Here is a 19,271-nt window from a genome sequence, read left to right as displayed (position 1 = left end):
GCAAAAAAACAAATTTAACAGGCCTTGAAATCCCACTCTAAGAAGTTTTAAAATTTAAATATTTCAAAGCAAGTCTTTTCTTGAGATTAAGGTGAAGCTTATATGAAAAAAGAAGTTACAATAGAACAAAATACTGAATTCTATTCTCATCTTTTCCCATTTAACACTTTGCTTTTTAGATACGCTGTTTAGCATTCTGCATGAGGTTGTCTTTATTTTATTTAAGCCATGATTATGTCAAATTAATTCCTCTTTTCTGTGTCATGCAGTGTTAATAACATTACTAGGCTTGCAACATTTCAAGAGCTGTTTAGTCAAAAAATGAACGCTCCAGAAGGCGAATTTAAAGAAAATGGGACCGTTCTGTTTGTGAAGCCCATGTAGATGGCTCCATAAACTCAGTGGTAGAGTTCAAGACGCGTAATAGGGATGAAAGCAGTATAATACCTCAATTTCTCTTTTCAAAGACTGGGAATCCTAAGTTGTACTGTCTTCACGAGTGTTTCAGCTTAGTACCTTCCTTACAGTTTTAATATATAATAGGATCAATCCCAATAATTACAGGGCTTGCCTGAGCAATAAGGGTGAAGTTAGAAACCTTTTTTTTTTTCCTTCATTACTGGTAAGCAGTTTCTCCTGTGGAGAATGGAGGTTAGCTTCAGCAGAGCTGGCATGAATGGCTGCTATCTAAGTGGAATAAAAAGGGGTTGTAATCTTGTGTCAGAAGTGTCTAGTTTGAGGATTTATAAATACAGGGCCTGTTGTAGGCTCTGAAGGGTCTTGAGACTCTTTGGCCCGCAACTGCGTGTAAATACTTACGCTATAGTAGCTGGAGAGCAGATAGTTGTTAGACACTGCCGTGGTATCGTGGATACAAGATTCTTGCTGCCGGGGCGGCTTTGATGTTGGGATGTGCGAGGGGTTTTGATTCTGCGGCCACGCACATTCCGTTCCGCAGCCCCTTTTCCTGCCGTTTGTTTCCGATTTAACACAATGTGCACTTTCCCGCGTCCCCTGGAGCAGCTTTGTGGGAAAGGTATGCTGTAATTGGTTTATAACCATTCATAATGACCTGGCAACTCCGTATGAATAGCAACGGGGAGCAACTTAACTTGTGATTTATTTAACTAAGCTACACGGATGAAAGGTACTCCCGAGTGTACAAGCTTAGCCAGTTGCCGAATTGGACATAAATTTTCACATCTAGCTCAGAGGGTTTTGTTACGAAAGGCTTAATTCGGATTTATGAGCAAGCTTCTAGACTGCTAAACCAGTTTGTGAGCAAAGGTAGATGTCCCAAAACAGACGATACTTAGTTTTTGAATTCAGTAAATGCTAGCATACACTTGTCATTGGCAGAGCTAATGAACTATTAATTTAAGATTTTATTTACACTGAATAACTGACCTCGCTCTTGGTACAGTAACACACGCTTTGCTTTAAAAGCCAGGACTGGTGATGCCCCTTTGGTCGTAGTCTTTTATCAGTTTATTGTTGTAATCTTTCTGCTTGCTTTTGTCAAGGAACCAAAAGCTTTTTCTCACACAACACCCATGATGCGAGCCACCCACCAGCTGCAGGGCATGATGATTCGGCAGGCGGTGCGACAGCCTTGGTAGTTGTAAGGCCACGGGTAGTAGCCCAGGAGAGGCTCGCAGATCCTCTGGCACTGCGTGTAGCTCCGCCTGCATTCGATGCAGCACACGCCTAGGTGATCCAGCATGGGGTCGAAAGCCATCCCTTCACCTTCCAGTTGCTGGAATTTAAAATGTTATCCCTGTTATTAAATGTTATAAAACTCAAAGGTATAAATACTAGTGAAGGGAAAGATTTGAAGATAGTCATGTGGGTCTTTAAGGTTGATGACCGTGTCTGAAGCTTATGCTGCATTTTTAATGTTTTTTTTTAATACTTTGTTATGGTGTTCCAAGGAAACTCTTCAGTAAGCTCTAACCTGGCAGGTGTTTTGTTTTTTTTTTAATTCATAATATTTCTTCCTTGTTTTCATTCAGTTTTTTTTCCCCTGTGCCACTCTGGGTTGCCTTGTGGACAGCGAGATTTCTGCCTGTTACATACCTGACACTAAGCAGTTACATGGAGCACAGCATGTGTGAAATATTTACGAACAGGCTCTTGCTTCTGCTTTCTCTCCTCAAAGTTATTTTCCTTATTTCTGGGGGTGCGGGAGGAATACAGAACCTGAATATTCTGCTTTTTGAAGCTAATTGGTTATTTTTCAAGAACATTTTGAGGAAAGCAGAAGCAAAGAGTAAGTGCTGGCATCTAACTTTGACCTGAGTGTTTTTCCTTGAGGAAACTAGCAGTGCACTGCGAAGGTGAGGCACAGAAGGGGGCAGTCTCTTTCCCAGGCTTGTATGGGATGCGGGGACAGCTCTTTGGAGCTCAGGCCTTTGGTGACCCATTCCTCAGCCAGATAGCAGTTGAGGGTGTTTTTTTTTTTGTATTTTTTTTTTTTTGTCCCCCCCTTCTTGGGCAGGATTCATCTTCCTCGAGTGCAGATACCTGCAGTGTGAACTTCCACAGCTGAGCTCATTGTCCTGACTCCCTTTGTGAGGTGGGTGAAGAGAAATAGTTCTAGGCATGATTGCTTCCATCCTGAAGGAAGGACCTACAATGGAAGGAGCGGTCCTCTTGAACTAAATGGATCTGCCTCTAAAGAAAGCCTGGCAACAGGCACTACGTGCTCATGAAGGTGAAAGCTGCCCTGCAGGTGTGGGGAACTGGCAGCCCTGCATCTGGCACAGGGCCCCTCTGGGCCTGCAGCAATTGCTCTGCTGCTGCTCCCCAGGGAAAAGGTGGCTCAGGCCCTTTGGCCTTCACGTTGGTAGATGTGAGGAGAAGCTGAATTCCGGTGCCACTGCTACTTTACTGACCTCATGAGAGAGTCAATTTAGATCCACTTTATTTGGAGTGATTAATTTGAGTTTAATTAGGGGATGTCAACTCTGCTGAACGCTGTCACAGTATAATGATCTCCTGCTGTTGCATAAATGTCAAGTCAAAGCTGGAACTTATTTCCAAGGCAGGAGGCATTTATCTTGTGACAGTGTTGTATTAAAGTGACTTACTCCTGCTGCACCAAATGGGGGGTGTAAATTGTCTGGCGCTGGTGCAGCAGACTGGAAGCTGCCTCTTGTACACTCGGTTCTCCTGCAGCGCTGTAGGGACACGGGGGCAGCTCCTGGGGGCTGCTTCACCTCAAAGAGCAAGAAAATTCCCTGATAGGCATCTTCCACCCGCTGCTGCTGTCTCTGAACAGGTTCTCCTCTGTGAACTGCTTGCCAGGGGGCCTGCACTTTGAAGTAGGCGTGTTTTACTAGGTAAGGTTGGACTACATGATCTTGGAGGTCTCTTCCAACCCAAATGATTTTGTGATTCTACTCTACTAGTCTGTGCTTTCTGGAGGAGAACTGAACAGACTGAGACTGTGCAGATTTAAAAACTGTGGTGCGAGTACTTACATTGTATGGATTGTCTGGATTAAGTGTTTGATCGCTCTCTTGCCCGACATCGGTTTCTTGCCCAACTGGCCTGGTCTCATTAGACTGCTGATCGAGCTCTCGAGTCAGCTGGGTGGTGGGTGGCCTGGTGTTCACCTCTTCAATAGCAGCTTCCAAGTCTTCTGTATTAAAGGTTGGTTCTGACTGGCGTTTGTTTCTCTTCATTTCTCTCCTTTCCTGTTGTTTATCTGAAGAAATAATCAGGAAAATAATTATATTTTGAATGTGTCCTTGTATTTACCCACGGATTATTTTTTTAAAGAAAAGCAGGGGCAGTCAGAGTGAAGACCAAACAGCATAGTGGAAAACTGGATATGCATCCCAGCTGGGAACTCCTCACTTTCCTTCTACATTTCCTTGTCTAGGAAATCCCCAAACGGGCTACATAAATTGAATAAAGGCAGGTATTGAAGACCAAGTGTCTAGGTAAGTGGGGTTGATCTCCACACCTGCAGTCTTGACACCAGCGAAGGGTGCGGGAAGATGGGTGGGCGCTGAGGGAAGGATTTTGCTTTCCTATATGGCCAAATCTCAGGGCAAACCTCACTGGGGAAGGCACTTAAGTGAAGGGAAGGACATCCTTTTCAAACGCAAGGAGTGTTACCTTTGGGATATGTAGGTCGAAGCCAGAAAATTGGAAGATCCCCACAGAGCTCTAAGATTCTGGGGCTTAGGAAGCCGTTATGCTTGATAGGTTCATCTGCAGCCACCCAGATAAGGGAGTTTTCATCAAATCTGACAGGCATGATTTCATCTTCCTGTGGATAGAAGAGCACAAAGCCTTTGCTAGCTGAGTGAACAGTCATGGGCCTACCTGCTGGTATTTCTTGAGCATCAAGCTGCGTAACCGTCAGCTGCAACTCGTACCACACATCCTTTTATTTCGTGAGCATGAACTGATTGTACTGAGACAAATCAGGAGCAACGGCTGCCACCGCTGAAACAAGTGACAGAGCTGCTGTCGGGTTTTGCCGGGGCTGAGATTTCACCTCTCTTAGACTTTTTCCCTATGTACTAGAGATCTCTCAGTCCAAAGTGCTGGATTTTCAAGTGGTAAAAACTGTGAAGCTCTACTGTCTTCAGTAGGCCAGCTGAAAATGAAACCTTTATCTTCTGTCGCGTCCTGGTCTCATTCGACATGCTCCTGAGATATAACTGTTTACAAGAGAAGAAAAAAGCCCAACACCTCGTTCACAAGTGTTGGGAGTGGATTATAGTTGGAGAATGATTCCAGCTTCCAGTTTTAAGTCGGTGTGATCGGCCTGATTAAAGGTCTTGTTCAGTAAAAGCAAAATTCAATTGACCAAAGACTTGAAGTGCAAGTTAAAGGAGCCTGCCTTTTTGAAGTGTACCCTGCAGGTTTTTGGTTTCTATCTTCAAAGTAATGTAGGAAAATGCCAGGGATTGATTCTTTAAAGTTGTTAGTTCAAAGTATTATTTTACATAAAATGTGTAAGTATTTTACAGCAACAGTGAAATATTAAAAGAAACCCAACTCGTGAATCATGGAAACCAGTATGATTTCAAAGTTAAAATTCCAAATTGCTCCCATAAAAGTCATCAAAACTTGTTATATAACTGACTAGATCAATTTATTCTGTCAAGTTGTTGTTCCTTTAATGTGTTTATTGATTTCTTTGTAGGTCTTGAGTCATTTAAGTTCACTATCCAATCTGTCTAGTGAGAACTGCTCTTTATTTATTTCCTCCCAGTTTTATTTTTATTAGCATCAGAAGTAACTGGATCTAGCTTTCTGAAATAAAAATATCCTTTGTTCCTCTTTGCCTGCTCACAAGTCAGGATGATTTCAGAGTTTGGGTATTTATGCAAATTTATTTTAATCGACCATTTTTATAGGTAACACTGATTACACACGTTATTAGAAAACACCATGAGTACTCACAAGTACATGTTTACCAGAGGGAGAACTTACTGTAAGGAGAAAAATAAATACTACTTTGCCATTCCAGGCATACATCTAGCTAGGAAAGTCAAGCAGCAGAGAGAGGTTAATATTCCAACAATGCCACCTCTTGGTTTGTCCGCTACCATGAGTTGCATGCAGCGAGATGTGGTGTATCTTCATAGGAAATGACCAGAGAACAAGGCAGGAAGGAAATTTGTAGCCAAGTAGGAGATGAGAAGTAACTTTGTCCTCTGTTAAGATTATTTTCTTCAGGACTGCAACCTTATTCTTTAATGAAAAACTGAAACGTGGGGTTTAGTGCTAGTTAAGTCAAGAACCAAGTCTTCCTTTAAGGTAAGGTGGAAAGAATCTGGGTCTCTGACCACCTGGAATGGGGGTGGGATATTTTTGCCATCAAAGGGAAAATCCCACCAAAATCAGGGAGGGGTTGATAGGCTCTCCTAATGCTTTCCTGATTTGCATTTAGAGGGAATTTTTCTTCATTTTAAAGTAAGTGTTCAGCAATCACAGCATGTAGGTGCATTGGGAAGGGCAAGAGGAAGACGCCAAAGAAGGTCAGTGTTTCTGTGGCTTCTCCCAGGCTGTGTAAGGTGGTGGTGCTGGTGTGGGAGCCAGGGCTGTGCAGCAAGTTCATTTGCAGCAGGCTGCAAAAGTCCCTGAGACACGGCTAAAGCCTCTCCGAGACCCGTGAGGTTATCTCAGCTGTGGCCTCGCAGCGATGACAGCAATTCCTAATCCTGCCCTGCATTTTCCATCCAAGGAGAACGATAGCCCAGGTGAGCGGGGGTGCCCTGTACCAAGTATTTCAGCCTGGGAGCGTGCTGGGCTGATGTAGCTGGCACCAGATTTAACTCAAAGGGCCCCGAGTACTTTTCATAAAGCTGGATTAGCTAGGACTGCCTTTGGTTTTTTAAAAAAATGCATATGCAAAAAAATGTGCCTGGATATCCATATAGGATATTTTAACTTCAGTCGCTGCTGTGAAGTCAGGATTTATCAATCTATATTAAAATTGCTGTTATGGCAAAGCCCGCTCTACGCTGCTGGCAGTGCTCTTTATTTTAAAATAGCTTCTGCTCTTCATATCGTGGGATAAGAGCGTGCGCCAATGCATGCTTGGGATCGGCTGTGCCAGCTCGAAGCTGTGTTTTCTACCCTGGGCTCACGTTCTTGCCCCAGAGAGCTGGGGACTGGTGTGTAGTGGGTGGCACGGGGCAATGGGGCTCGTGCCTGCAAGGGATGTGGTGTGTGAGCCGCCTGCGGCACGACCCAGAGCTAAATCCTCTCCCTTTGCCTGGGGGATGTGTCCAAAGGGAGGCTCTGACCTCCTCCATCAACATGTAGCCGTGTCTTGTTGCTCTTTGTCAAGTGAAAGCTATTGAATCCTGCGCTGTAAACTCGTGGACAAGCATTGATTAGCTTTCTGCTGTTGCCTTAACGGTGCCTCTCTTGCAGCGGGTTGTGTCAGCTCCCGTTTAACTGGGAACGGAGCAAACCTGGAGGAGTGGGCTGTGGGTCTCGTGTCTCCTGTGTGCTCCTGGCCAGGTCCGAGCCACGAACTACTCGGCTGTACCCGAATAACTGGAGTGGGAAACTCAGGTTTTGTGCACCTAAAGCAAGAGGCTTTGTACGAACGAGATGGGGAGGGGTTTGGGCTGGTGACTGGGTGAGAATTACAGCTTTTGTGATATTTGATGTGAACTCTATGAAACGTAGTTGATGTGATGTCCTAAAGCGAAGTCAGATGTAGGCTAAGAAGGTAAATTATTAATAATTTTTACCGTTATTTCTTCCCAGCTAGATTTTTGCAATAATGTTTTCCCCGTATTGATTATTTCCAAAGACTTGGCTGCTGGAGTTGCTGCTTCTGCTGATGCTGATAATGGGTATGTGTTGGTAATTAATCTGTTGGGATCTGTCCCTAACCCTCTTGTACTGACTAAAGCCGCTGCTTCCTCCGTGCTTTCCCATCGCAGCCTTGTGCATGGCCTGATCTCGGGCAGACCCTCGTAACACCGAGGTCTCCTTGCACCCTTTGCAAACAGGACTAGGGCTGGCCCTGCTCTCCTCCTGCCGTGCCCGTGACTGAAGGGTGATAAATGCCCCTCTGACACCACTCTGGCTGTCCTTACCTTTCAGGGACTCCTAAAAATCAGCCACAGACCCCTCAACCATCCAAAGATGACTTGTTCAGTGGCGTTCATACCATCTTTATTTGCGTTTAATATCCCTCTAAGTCCAAGTCCCTCTCTCCACAAAGCCTTGTCTTTGAAAACAAAAGGGTTAGTCCTTACCAGGTCAGAGGAGAGGCTTGCCTTGGTCATGGCATCCACCTCAGGGACGTGAGCTTTTGGCTGGGCTTTGATGTAACACTTCTCTCCCTCAGCGAAGCGGATGCCGGTTATGCCCTACAAAAAGAGGACGCACGTGGTCGGGCACAGCCCTCTGCCTCCCGGCCGCCCCGGATAGAGCACTCGAGCTGGGCTAAAATTGCAACCCATTTATTTTTATTTTATTTTTTAGCCGGAAAGTTGAATCTTAATTTAAAAAAAAACAGATGCGATGAGATGCTCTTCTCACAATTTTAGCTTTGTAGTTTTGGTGAAACAGGGTCTGGGAGTTTTCGCTCCGTTTCTGACAAACGGAGGAGTTTTATGTAAGTGCCTCGGTGCCAGCTCCGGGCGGCTTGGAGCAGCTCTGCCGAGGAATTAGTTAACGCGATTTGAAGCGTGCCTTAGCACCTAACGTGGGCAGCCTTGAAGTCGTGCTAGCTGGCTGCGTGGTACCCCCAGCACCTTGACACAGATCCATGGGAATACGTGGGCAGCTGGGTCCGATGTGTGCTCTTGGAATGGCTGTGACAGCGAGGGGAAGCTTGTGGTGGGGGCTTTATAGCAGAAATCTGTTTGTGGGGCTTCCTTTGGCTGGGCTACAGGGGTGAAACGCAGTTCCCTAACCATGGGTGTTGAGTTTTGAGCAAGAGAAGGGCATCCCAGCAGCTCCAGAGGCTGCAGGTCTCCTGCAACTCCTGGGTCACGTCTACCAGCATCATGAGCGCCACATTTGGGCACCAACGTTTGGGCAGGTGAACCCTGTCGGTCCTTGCTGTGTTTCTGCTGTATGTTTTGGGGTACCTGGAAAAGAGCTCCCTCCTCTGCGTGTGGACAGCCAGCCATCAAAACAAAACGACCAACGCTGGAGCAGTAAGGGGGGGGGGGGGGGGTGGATGCACAAAGGAATGAGACTTTGTGGTGCACTGAGCATGCCTGGAGCATCTCGATCCAAGTTTTTGCTGACCACGCAGCCACTGGAGCCGTGCCTGTCCATCCCAAGCTGCTAATGGAAGCACTTGGCCTTTGGCAGTGCCTGCCTTCCCTTTCTTTCTCCTTTTGTGTGCATTCTTGGCCCCCAACCCAACTGGCAGCATCCCTTTGCTCTCGCTGAGCCCGTCCCCTGCGGTTACAGGCAGGCACCACCCCTGGCAGGTGGCTCTGGCGGTGCTGGGGCTGATTTGGGTTGTGCTGGGCGTTACCTCAACCAGCCGCACGCGTGGAGGTGGCGTGAAGTTGGCATCGATCCAGTGGCACGGTGCTTTCGTGCAGATGTGAACAGCGAAGGCAAATCGTAAGAGCTCCTCACGAGTGCTCTTACTCAGCTGCTCGTTAATGTTGCTATGGCAATGTTTGCGAGGGCTTCATTGAGGCTGAACCACAGCTGTCGGGTAGGTCCGGGTCCTGGTTCTCCTGTGCTTTTGGAGGAACCAAGGAGGCAAATTTCTGCTTTCTAGATTCAGCAGGTGGGGACTGGCTGCTCCAGAAGCCCTGAGCAAGTCCTGCTGGCAACTGCTGGTGCACTCTTTGAGGTGCTGCTTTGGCTTAGGACTGAAGTGGAGAGTTTTGCACCTCAGATCGTTAATCGCAGGACCTGTGCCCTGGAAATGGGTTTCTGCAGCACTGCTTAGGCAGACCTTCCATGGCACTGCTTAGGCAGACCTTCCATGAAATCAAGGGATGGAAAGGGCCTTTAAAGGTCATCTAGTACCTTGGGCAGGGGCACCTTCCCCTACATCAGCCTGACCTTTGGTTCCTTGGGTGTGGTACAGCTCAAAGAGCTGCTCCAACCAATCTGTTTAGCTTTGGGATTTGGCATCCGCTAGCCCAGGCTGGCTGCTGAGCTGCTGGGGTTACCCAAAACTGTTTGCTGCTGGACCACCTGTCTAAGCACAGTGCGTTTGGCACATGGGTACATCAGCTGTACTAAACGCCTCCGTTCTGGGGCTGAACCCAAGCCAAGCAGTGAAGAAGAGCTCCCATCCTTGAGCATCTTGTAGTTGTCTGTCCTCAGTGTATGTTTGGCTTATGGGGTTGACCCTTAAATGGTGACATTTTGGGTGGGTGGTGGCGCTTTTTGCAGTTCAATTCCCTGTGTCACAGCCTGCTGGAGGGTTTTTCTAGCATGATCCTGAGGGCACATAATACAGCCCCATTTCAGTGGTTGGAAATGCCAAGTGTTGCATGGAGCCAAACCTGATGCAGCCTAGTCCATGCTGGGATGGACCCTGCCATGAGGTATCTCCAAAAGGCATTTGGACTTTGTTTTGGAAGAAACTGTTTGGCTTCCTGTGAAAGCAAGCCAGGAGAGCATGGATGCTTGTGTGGGCAGCTGGGGGACAGGGACCTCAGCCTGGCCAGGGCAGAGAATTTGGGGCAGGGCGGTGTAGAGACCACTGCTGGAGCATGTTATTTGGAAGACCAGAGTGGAGGTACTTACAATCTGAAAATCGTGGACTTCAACAGCCTCCTCGCTCCCGCTTCCTGTTTTGAATGTCTCCAAGTTGTTTCCAGCATCGATTTCCATTGATCCATCTTGTACTTTTCCATTAATGCTCATGGTATAGTGAACATTGTACACCTGGGGTTGATAACAGAGCAGTAACACTTCAATAATTGTGCATTGCCTTCATCCTAAACCAGGTGATGGGTCCATCTGACCATCATATCGCTATTCAGGGGATCACAGAGTGGCTGAGGCTGGCAGGGAGCTCTGGGGGTCACCTCCAGCAGGGTGCCCAGGGCCCCGTCCAGGCACCCTGTGATAACCTCCCAGGAGGAGACCCCACAGCCTCTCTGGGCAGCCTGGGCCAGTGCTCAGCCGCCCGCCCAGCACAGCAGTGCTGCCTGGTGCTCAGAGGGAGCCTCCTGCCTGCCCCTTGGTGCCCACTGCCCCTGGCCTGGCGCTGGGCACCCCTGGAAAGAGCCTGGCTCAGTCTTCAGCTCCAAACTTCTGGTTTTAGAGCCATTTGATAATCCTTAAACAATCATACCAAACTACTACAATGGATTTCACCACAGGGGCAGTTGTCCCCCTCCTCGCCCCCCCCCCCCGGAGTAGGTTGCCCAGAGAGGTTATGCAGTCCTCATCCCTTGAGGTTTTCAAGGCTTGAACAGATAAAACCCTGAGTGCCGTGCTGGGCTACAGCTCCCCTGGGGGCCTTGGACCTACTGCCTGGTTTCCTTCAAAACCCACGTGGGGTGAGTGTGCAGCCAGGCTGACTCCAACTTAAAAACCTTTTAGGTTATATTTGAGGAATTGTTTGGTACGTTGACATATTCCCAATGTGAGTGAATGTCCTACTCTGCAGGAGACCAACCCCTATTTATTCCTTAGGATGTCCTGCTGGGGTGCAGTGAGACAGGTTTCCCTTGAATACAAACACAGTTCCCAGCTTGTAATGGACGTGAGCTTTGTTTAAATTGGGTATAGAGGTATACAGATTTGTCAGCATATTTGCTGTTACCCTGTTATTCAATGAGGAAAGCAACAGCCTGGTTTATATTTTCTGGATGACCACAGTTGGTGGGGAGGGATTTTTGTCTCTCTTGTGCAGCCTTGCTAAAAGTGCTACGCAAGCGGTTTACTTTTGATCTTAAAAAAAAAAAAAAAAAGCCTTACAGCATTTTAATGAAAAATTTACACTGACAGCTAGAGACAAATTTCTTCTTCTCTCACCTTCACTCAGGAAAATCTGAGGTGCTAAAGATTTATGGCTCCTCAGTCAGACATATTCAGTCCCGTATTCTCTGCTGTCCTGGGCTCCTATTGAAGGTGGTACTAAACCCAGACCTTTGTATGTGGTGTTCCCTCCTAGGGGCTGAGCCAGAGCTGAGGGTTTTTGTTACCCCTGTCAGTTATGGGAGAATGTGAAGATTTAAAATAAATTTACTATATTTGCCTAATTAAAATTGCCTTTTTTTTTTTTTTTAAGCATTTCTTCCTAACCACTTGCAAGTCCCATGTAGTTTTTGAGCTTGAACGCAGGTTGGAGAAAGGACTCCAAGCTTTCCCGGTGTCTTCACCTGGAGATTGGCTCTGAACCTTAATGACAGCTATGCATGTGACATATTGTGACGTATTTTACAAACCAGAAGTCGGAGGGCTGGAGCAATAAATAAAGGCAAACTTCATCACAATATCAGCATATGCATGGCACCCTATTCCTGGCTCTGTACCTGCTCACATCCCTCTCTCCTTTCAAAAACCTGGAGGAGCAGATGGCACTTGCAGCTGGTCCAGGAGGTCAGCAATATGTTTTTGTTTTTTTTTTTTTTTTTCTTTATTGTCTAAAATCTTGCCCTTGCTCTGTGATTATCTGAATTATTCCTATGTGCATGCGTGTATTTCACAGGGGACCTTTGCTCTGTCTGCTGGGGCTCGCACAAGGCTCTCCTTGATGGGAACTGGAGCGGGGCTGGCAGCAGCACAGAACTGCTTCCAAAGCAAAGCCAGAGATGGGAGCTGCACGTCAAATTCAAATTCAATCCAACCATCTTCAACATGTTCTAAAACAAAATCTTAGGTAAATAGAAAGTAAAATTAACATATAAACATGGTCCAATGCTTGCAGTGTCTCTGAAGGTTGATCCTTAACGCTGATCAGCAGCTTCTCAGTTTTGTCCTTTGCATACAGGCTCTTTCATGTACCCCAGACAATGTAAATAAGAGAATTTATCATGACTTTAAAAATTGTTCCACAGCTGTTAACCACAAATGCCTGTGTGTATGCACAGCCCTACCAACCACCAATGAGAGGAGTGATTGTGCCAATTAACGGGTTAAATATAGCATTACACATCTGAGGGTCCAGGTAGGATCTCGCCCAAGAATGCAGCTGATGTGAAAAAGGAATGCATGCCTTTCAATGCTTTTTTTGTCCTGAGAGCTGGGGTTTGCCTGGGATGTGAATCCCTGGGGAGGAGTTGGATTTGAGTTTGCTGGGAATTTGTGAGCAGAAATCAATGTAGTGCCTGTGCTCCTGGAGATACGCTTCACGTTCAGTAACAAATGTGCTTCAGGAGGCTCCATCCAAACAGCCAATAAAGATAATGACTATGCTATGTGTGTGTATGTGCTTTTTAAGGCATGGAAAAAAATAAAGATCTCCTTACAGCCCACTTTACCGACCTCGCAAGGAAAGTTTCTACCTTGTGCCTCTACTTATATGCAGTGAGTGCATGGGAAGGGGGCTCGCTGTGCCGGTGTATTTCCATGCTCACCTGCCGCTCGGTGGCTTTCCAGAAGTAGAAGGCGCCGATGGCCCCGGCCAGGAGCAGGAGGGCCCCGGCAATGAGCACTGCAGCCCCTGCCTTCAGCAGCCGCCCTGGCCCCGGAGGGGACACTGCTGCCGTGTACGCCTGTGGGGAGTGAGGTGTTGGGAGTGGGGCACTGACCCCAGCCCAGTGAGGGTCCCCCAGCTTTGGGTGTTGATTTAGACCCTTGTCCTCTCCTGACCTGACCCGTCTTTTCTGCTGCATCCCAGTCCTGACCCACCGGACCCGTCTGGTCCTGATCCAGTACATCCCATCTTGATCTGTCCCGTCCCAATCCAACCCATTTGCTCCTGATGTGATATGTCCCATCCACACCCATTGCATTCAGTCCCAGTCCTATCCCATGCCACCCCACCCCAGCACATCCCATCCTGATCCAACTGGACCCATTCTGACCTGCCTGTTTTGCTGCATCCTAGTCCTGACCCACCCAATCCATCTGGTCCTGATCCAGTGCATCCCATCCTGACCCATCCTATGCCACCCCACCCCATTGTGTCCCATCCTGATCCGACCCATCCCAATCCACCTCTTCTGCCGCATCCTAATCCTGATCCACTCGACCCATGTGGTCCTGATCCAGTGCATCCCATCCTGACCCATCCTGTCCTGATCTGACCTATTTGCTCCTGATGCAATGAGTCCTGACCCAACACATCACGTTCAATCTCACCCCATCATGTTGCATCCCGTCCCAATCCGACCAGACCCATCCTGACCCATCCGTCCCATCCCGTCCCGACCCTCCCATTCTGCCACATCCCGGTCCTGACCGACCCAACTCCTCCGCTCCTGCTGCAGTGCATCCCATCCCCGCCCGTCCTGTCCCCACCCGACCCGTTCACTCCGGATCCGACGCATCCTACCCCATCGCAACCTATCGCGACCCACCCGTCCCGTCCCGTCCCGCACTCACGGGCGGCAGGCACTGCTCCACGTCCTCGGGCCCCGCTCGGGCGATGGGCACCTTCTCCGACCCCTCTGCCATGGCTGAAGCTGCCCTGGGCTCCCCTGCTCCTGGCCCCGGCGGGGCAGCACCGCCCCGGCCCGGCCCCACGCACCGCCCCTGGAGCCCCCCGGGGCCGGGCCCCCCCTTCCCAGCCTCACACCCCCCCCCCTCGAGGGGCTGGGCCGGAGCTGGAGGGGATGTGGGGGCCCTGGGCCAGTTTTGGAGAGTGGGGAGTGAAGGGGGTTTGGGGGGGCACACACACACTGAATGCCGTGGGCTGACATTACAAGATGTTAAAAAAAAAAAAAAAAAAAAAAAAAAAAAAAAGTCCTGTAAAATAAAACTTTCACTGCTTTTATGAGCTTGCCTCAGGAATTTGCGACACACAGCCCGGCAGGGATGCCGAGCTGCCCAGCCCGGCAAAATTTCATCTTCTCCTTCTACAAGGTCTCGGACACCGTGCAACTTGGCCTCTATGGGGGACGTGTCCCCCGTTACTTCTGACTCCTCATCACTCCCACAGCTCAGTGTGTTTGCTTTGTAAGCGTATGGGTGCCAGCTCACTCCTGAGCAGTGCATGTGTTAAACACATCTGCTGTAAAATTATTATTATTATTATTTTTTCCCAAAGTATACAACTTTATTTTCATTTCTCTGTCCCGCTCTTCCCCACGTTGCTTATATCTGACAAGCCCAGGGCTCCTTCAATTACTGAACATGTGTCCCACATCTTAAACCCATGGGACCTCTGTGGCAATGAGCCTGTTCTGTGCTTGCTCGTCCCACCGAGTGCCACATCCCCTGCAGAGGCAGTTTCAACAAGTACCTTGAAAAGTGAAAAAAAAAAAAGAGCAAAAATTAAAAAATTGGAGGCTTGTGCCCACTGAGCCTTGCACCTTGCTGCCACGGGGCTGGGGAACAAGTCCCGGAGAAGCCCATCCACATTTTCTGTCCTGAAATCCAGCTACATCCTTCCTGTTGATTTCTGCCATTAACAATCAGATCTTAGCCAAAAATTAACAGGCAGGGCTGCCGCTGAAAATAAACATAATCACGGCTCATTAAATCAAAAGCAGAGCATACTGTGCAACTTCCTAAAGTAGGGCACTTTCTAGCCTGCACTTGAATGACACACTGTTGTAGGTTGGGGCTAATAATAAGACTATGATCCTCTTCATTAGCAAGTATTTTGTTGCACCAAAATCTTGTGAATGGATATGTCTATCTTGGCAAAATGTGCGAATCCCAGCCTTTGATCTCAAACCTCTGTTTAGCACTGCTGCTTTAAAAAGACAGATTTATTTTAAGGCCCCCCGTGCTCATCTCCCGTGCAAAAATGTGCCAAGGAGGTTTCTTATTCACTTTTCCACCTCCCCCTAACCCCTCTGTTTGTGCCTTACCCTATATATGTGTATGTATCTGTTTTCTTGGGGGTGTGGGGAGCCCATCTCTTGCCACCGTGATCGATGAGGTGGCCGCGGGGAAAAGAGGGCCTTGGGCAGATGCAAATCCCTGCAAACAGCCTCGCATTCAGTGGCTCTGGGCGCTCGCTGCGGAGTGCAAATAAGCGAGTGCAACAGCCAGTGTTTGCAGGGCTGAGGACAAAAACTTGACTTGCCTTTCACCGGCTGCATTCTTCATTTGCAATAAAGATGACGATGATACTAGTGTCTGAGCGCTGTCTCCTCTCTAAATAACGTGTGTGTGCTCAGCTGGATTAAGCCAACTTCTGAGGCTGGAAATCATAATAACAGTCTTTTACAGGACAGCCTTTCTGGTCGTCTGATACCATTATCCTCTGGGCTGAAAAGCATTCCAGAGTACTTGGAGCACTACAATGAATGCGAGGTTGCTGAGCTGATAGCACGGGCTTGTCTCAAGGAAGCACATTTTCTCATTATTTTTTCACAGCTCTGAAAAAGTTTAGAAGGGAAAATGGAAATATTAAAAATGAGAACTATTTGGTGAAGCTGTGCACCCTGCCTTTCTGTAAGCCTCTTGTGGTTCCTTACATGTTTTATCTCCATTTTCTAAGTGTCCCAAATAGTTATTTGAACTTCACAGCGGCCTGAACTGAAATGCATGAGAGCTACTGAGACTGGGCTCTTTCCCATGCTTTCACACCAGCACAGCCGCAACCTGGTGGTCATTCAGGTCTTGATGTCTCTTCTAAATAACCAGAGTCCTCTGGGGGAAAATTAAAAGCAGTTTTATAGAAAAAAAAAGAGAAAGGAAATGTTGGCTTTGATATTTAACCCATGACAGCCTTAGGTTTTGGAGAAAATCTGAGGATTCTTGCTTGCAGTGAGGGCAGTGGATAAAATAACATGTATGTGTGTCATCACCACAGATCTTGTTTCTGTGGTGACCCTGGACATTGTGGTGTTCCTCAGGGGTTCACTTTTCCCCTTCTCCCCCTTGCACAGAGTGTGCCAACACATTGCTCCCTTCCTTGACCAGTGCACTGGTGACAACACATGACATTTCTAATACCAAACCCGCTGTTTTTTTTTTTTTTTTTTTTTTTTTTTTTTTTTTTTTTCCTGTGAAATTATTCCTGGAAAGCCCCCTGAGTTCCTTTGTTCTGATATTTCAGGAGAAGCTGGGCATCCCCCTCTGCTGTTTTTGGGGTACCTCCCCAGCAGGACCACACCAAGCCCCTGAGCTAGCCCCACTTGAAAGGAAGGCCTGAGATGCACTGGGGCAGGACCACTCTCAGCCCGAATCCTTCCTCTTCTCTCCTGCGGGAGGGTGAGGACATATGGCCCATCATGGCTTGCTCTTCCTCACCCCAGGACGTGGAAGGCAGATTTGTTTTTCCCCAGGGCTGTCTCATCCATCCATATGTCTTCATCTTATTCTTCCTAGTTTAGCTCGTGGCTGTGCCTTCTGTTTTCCTTGAATTAAAGAAATAAAATAAAATAACTAGCTGCCATTACATGCTTTCATTCCTGCATTTAACGATGCGGTCTCTTTTGTAGCTATCCTGTGTAAATTGCTCATAGACTACTTTCTTTCTTAACCTCAAACCATGGCTTGGTGCTTTGGAGGTAGTTATTATCTTAAACAACTTAGTAGCATCATTCTCTTTCTTTCCCAGAGGCTTCTTTCCACTTTTATGAGAAATCTGATAGGTTTCTTTCCATTTTGTAGCAAAAAATTGTGGCTTTTTCTTATCCAAGTGCACCCACGAATTAACTGTATTTCTATTTTTCAATCTATACACCATTCCTCTAATAATTTCATGACCTGACTTGAGAGAACATTTCCAGTGAGATTGTCACAGAGGCATCTCCAGAACCAGGATGTTTTTCATAATTATGGTCTTCTGAAACACATATTTTACTCACCCTTCTGAAAACACTTTAAACACCATTGTTTTTTTGGTCTTCATTACCTTTGTGAGACATTTGTGTGGGTTGATTTCAGTGAGTTCAATCCCTATTCACCTACTCTTTATTCCTTCATTTATGTGTTACATCAAGCTTTTCTGATCCTATTTATAATACTTCTTCACCTGCATTCAGATACCTATTTAAAAAGAGTTTAATTTCGAAAAAACACATCAGATTTAAGAAACTAAACTCAGGAGTGAAAAAGAACAAACAACTTATTTTCTCTTGAGATGGTTTGTCCTCAGGAATGACCATGGAGACCATGACATGTCTGTTTCACAGGATCACAGCATGGCTGAGGCTGTCAGGGAGCTCTGGAGGTCCCCATCCCCAAGCTCTGCTTCAGCAGGGCCCCCAGCACAGGGTGCCCAGGGCCCCGTCCAGGCGCCTTGTGCTGCTCTCCCAGGAGGAGACCCCACAGCCTCTCTGGGCAGCCTGGGCCAGTGCTCAGCCGCCCGCCCAGCACAGCAGTGCTGCCTGGTGCTCAGAGGGAGCCTCCTGCCTGCCCCTTGGTGCCCACTGCCCCTGGCCTGGTGCTGGGCACCCTGAACAGAGCCTGGCTGAGGCCTCTTTGCCCCCTCCCTGCAGGGATTCACAGCCCTGGGTGAGATCCCCCTGAGCCTCCTCTTCTTCAGGCTGGGCAGTCCCAGCTCTCCCAGCTCTGCTCACAGGAGAGGTGCTCCAGGCCCTTTGTCACCTTGGTGGCCGTCTGCTGGGCTCTCTCCAGCATGTCCAGGTCTCTCTTGTACTGGGGCCCCAGAAATGGACCCAGCACTCCAGGTGCAGCCTCACCAGTGCTGAGCAGAGTGGAAGGATCACTCAAACCCACTCTGAAGCAAGAGGCACAGGGGGGTGACAATTCCTGGCCAGGAGGGAAACCCACCTCCTTCATCAGCATTGTATTTCTTGCAAGGCACATAGACAAGGAGAGGTGTATAGAAAAGGTCCGAGGGGAGACAATGAGGCACCTTTGGAGGTGCTTGCAAGGAAATCCATGCTTAGTTGGGACACCATGGAGGAGCTGGGTAAGGTCTTGCTGGAAAAATCAGTGGAATGGTTGTTGTTGCCACCATACCACCGCAAACTGCAGCAGCAGCAGCAGCAATAATAATGATTTTGACCCATTTAGGACATAATCTCCTTTCCTGAAGATGTGAATGTATTTGATAAGTCAGGAGCAGCAGGGTCCTCCTGCACGTCCTGTGTGGATGGCTGAGGGGAGAAAATGTTTGAAGAACAGCATGTCAAAAGATGGGGACCTTATTCCCTGCACCTCCCTGTACTGCCCTATTTCCCAGGGCTTTTCTTCTGTGGTTCCATGGTTAGTGAACAATTTTCCCTAATTGTTAAAAGGGGAACTGTCAAATAATTTAAGCTCCACACTTTGTAGCCTGCCTATATGTGGCCATGACACTGCATGGGGCAGAGCTGAGGAGTGTGAAACCAGACTAATTGGAGAGGGGGTGGAGGTGGCCTCCATGTCCTTGCCAGCAAGGTTTTCTTCTTGCTGACATACGTTGCTCTTGCTGCCCTAAGGAGCTTACCTGTCCTTGCATAGTCTTACAGAGACAGCAATGACTTATCTCTGAGAAATCTGGTAGAAAAAAAATAGTTAATTTGCAGAGAGGTCTTGTTTAGGTAAATTTTCTGCAGTATTATGCTATTGGAGGTGGACAGGACTACATCACTACTCCTCTGTCTTGCCGTCCTTCAGGAGCAAATGGCCTTGTTGTCCTAGAGGAGGTGTTCAAGCTGATTTCCTTGGAAATTGGAAGACAGACTTGTCCCCAGTCATGACAAAATGTGCCTCCCTGCTTCTGCAAGAAGCTGGCTGCAGTCACCCCAGAGCTTCTTTGCCATAAGCAAAGTCTG

The 19,271-nt window shown here is 47.7% G+C and overlaps 1 protein-coding gene across 1 annotated transcript; it reads right to left on the bottom strand.

Annotated features, from left to right (window-relative positions):
* Nucleotides 1–1,367: 1,367 nt before the first annotated feature.
* Nucleotides 1,368–14,087, bottom strand: CNMD (chondromodulin). Its single transcript, XM_035322074.1, has 7 exons — nt 13,972–14,087; nt 13,002–13,139; nt 10,219–10,359; nt 7,743–7,856; nt 4,126–4,279; nt 3,483–3,709; nt 1,368–1,756 (listed from the first exon to the last, which is right to left on the bottom strand). Exons 1-7 carry the CDS (start codon nt 14,041–14,043, stop codon nt 1,541–1,543), a joined length of 1,062 nt encoding a protein of 353 aa, XP_035177965.1. The 5' UTR covers nt 14,044–14,087; the 3' UTR covers nt 1,368–1,540.
* Between the last annotated feature and the right edge of the window lie 5,184 nt (nt 14,088–19,271).

Source organism: Oxyura jamaicensis, chromosome 1 (genome assembly GCF_011077185.1).
Source record: "Oxyura jamaicensis isolate SHBP4307 breed ruddy duck chromosome 1, BPBGC_Ojam_1.0, whole genome shotgun sequence".
Lineage (NCBI taxonomy): Eukaryota > Metazoa > Chordata > Aves > Anseriformes > Anatidae > Oxyura > Oxyura jamaicensis.
The sequence above is the reverse complement of the archived record's forward strand: the minus strand, read 5'-3'. Positions and strand labels throughout refer to the sequence as shown.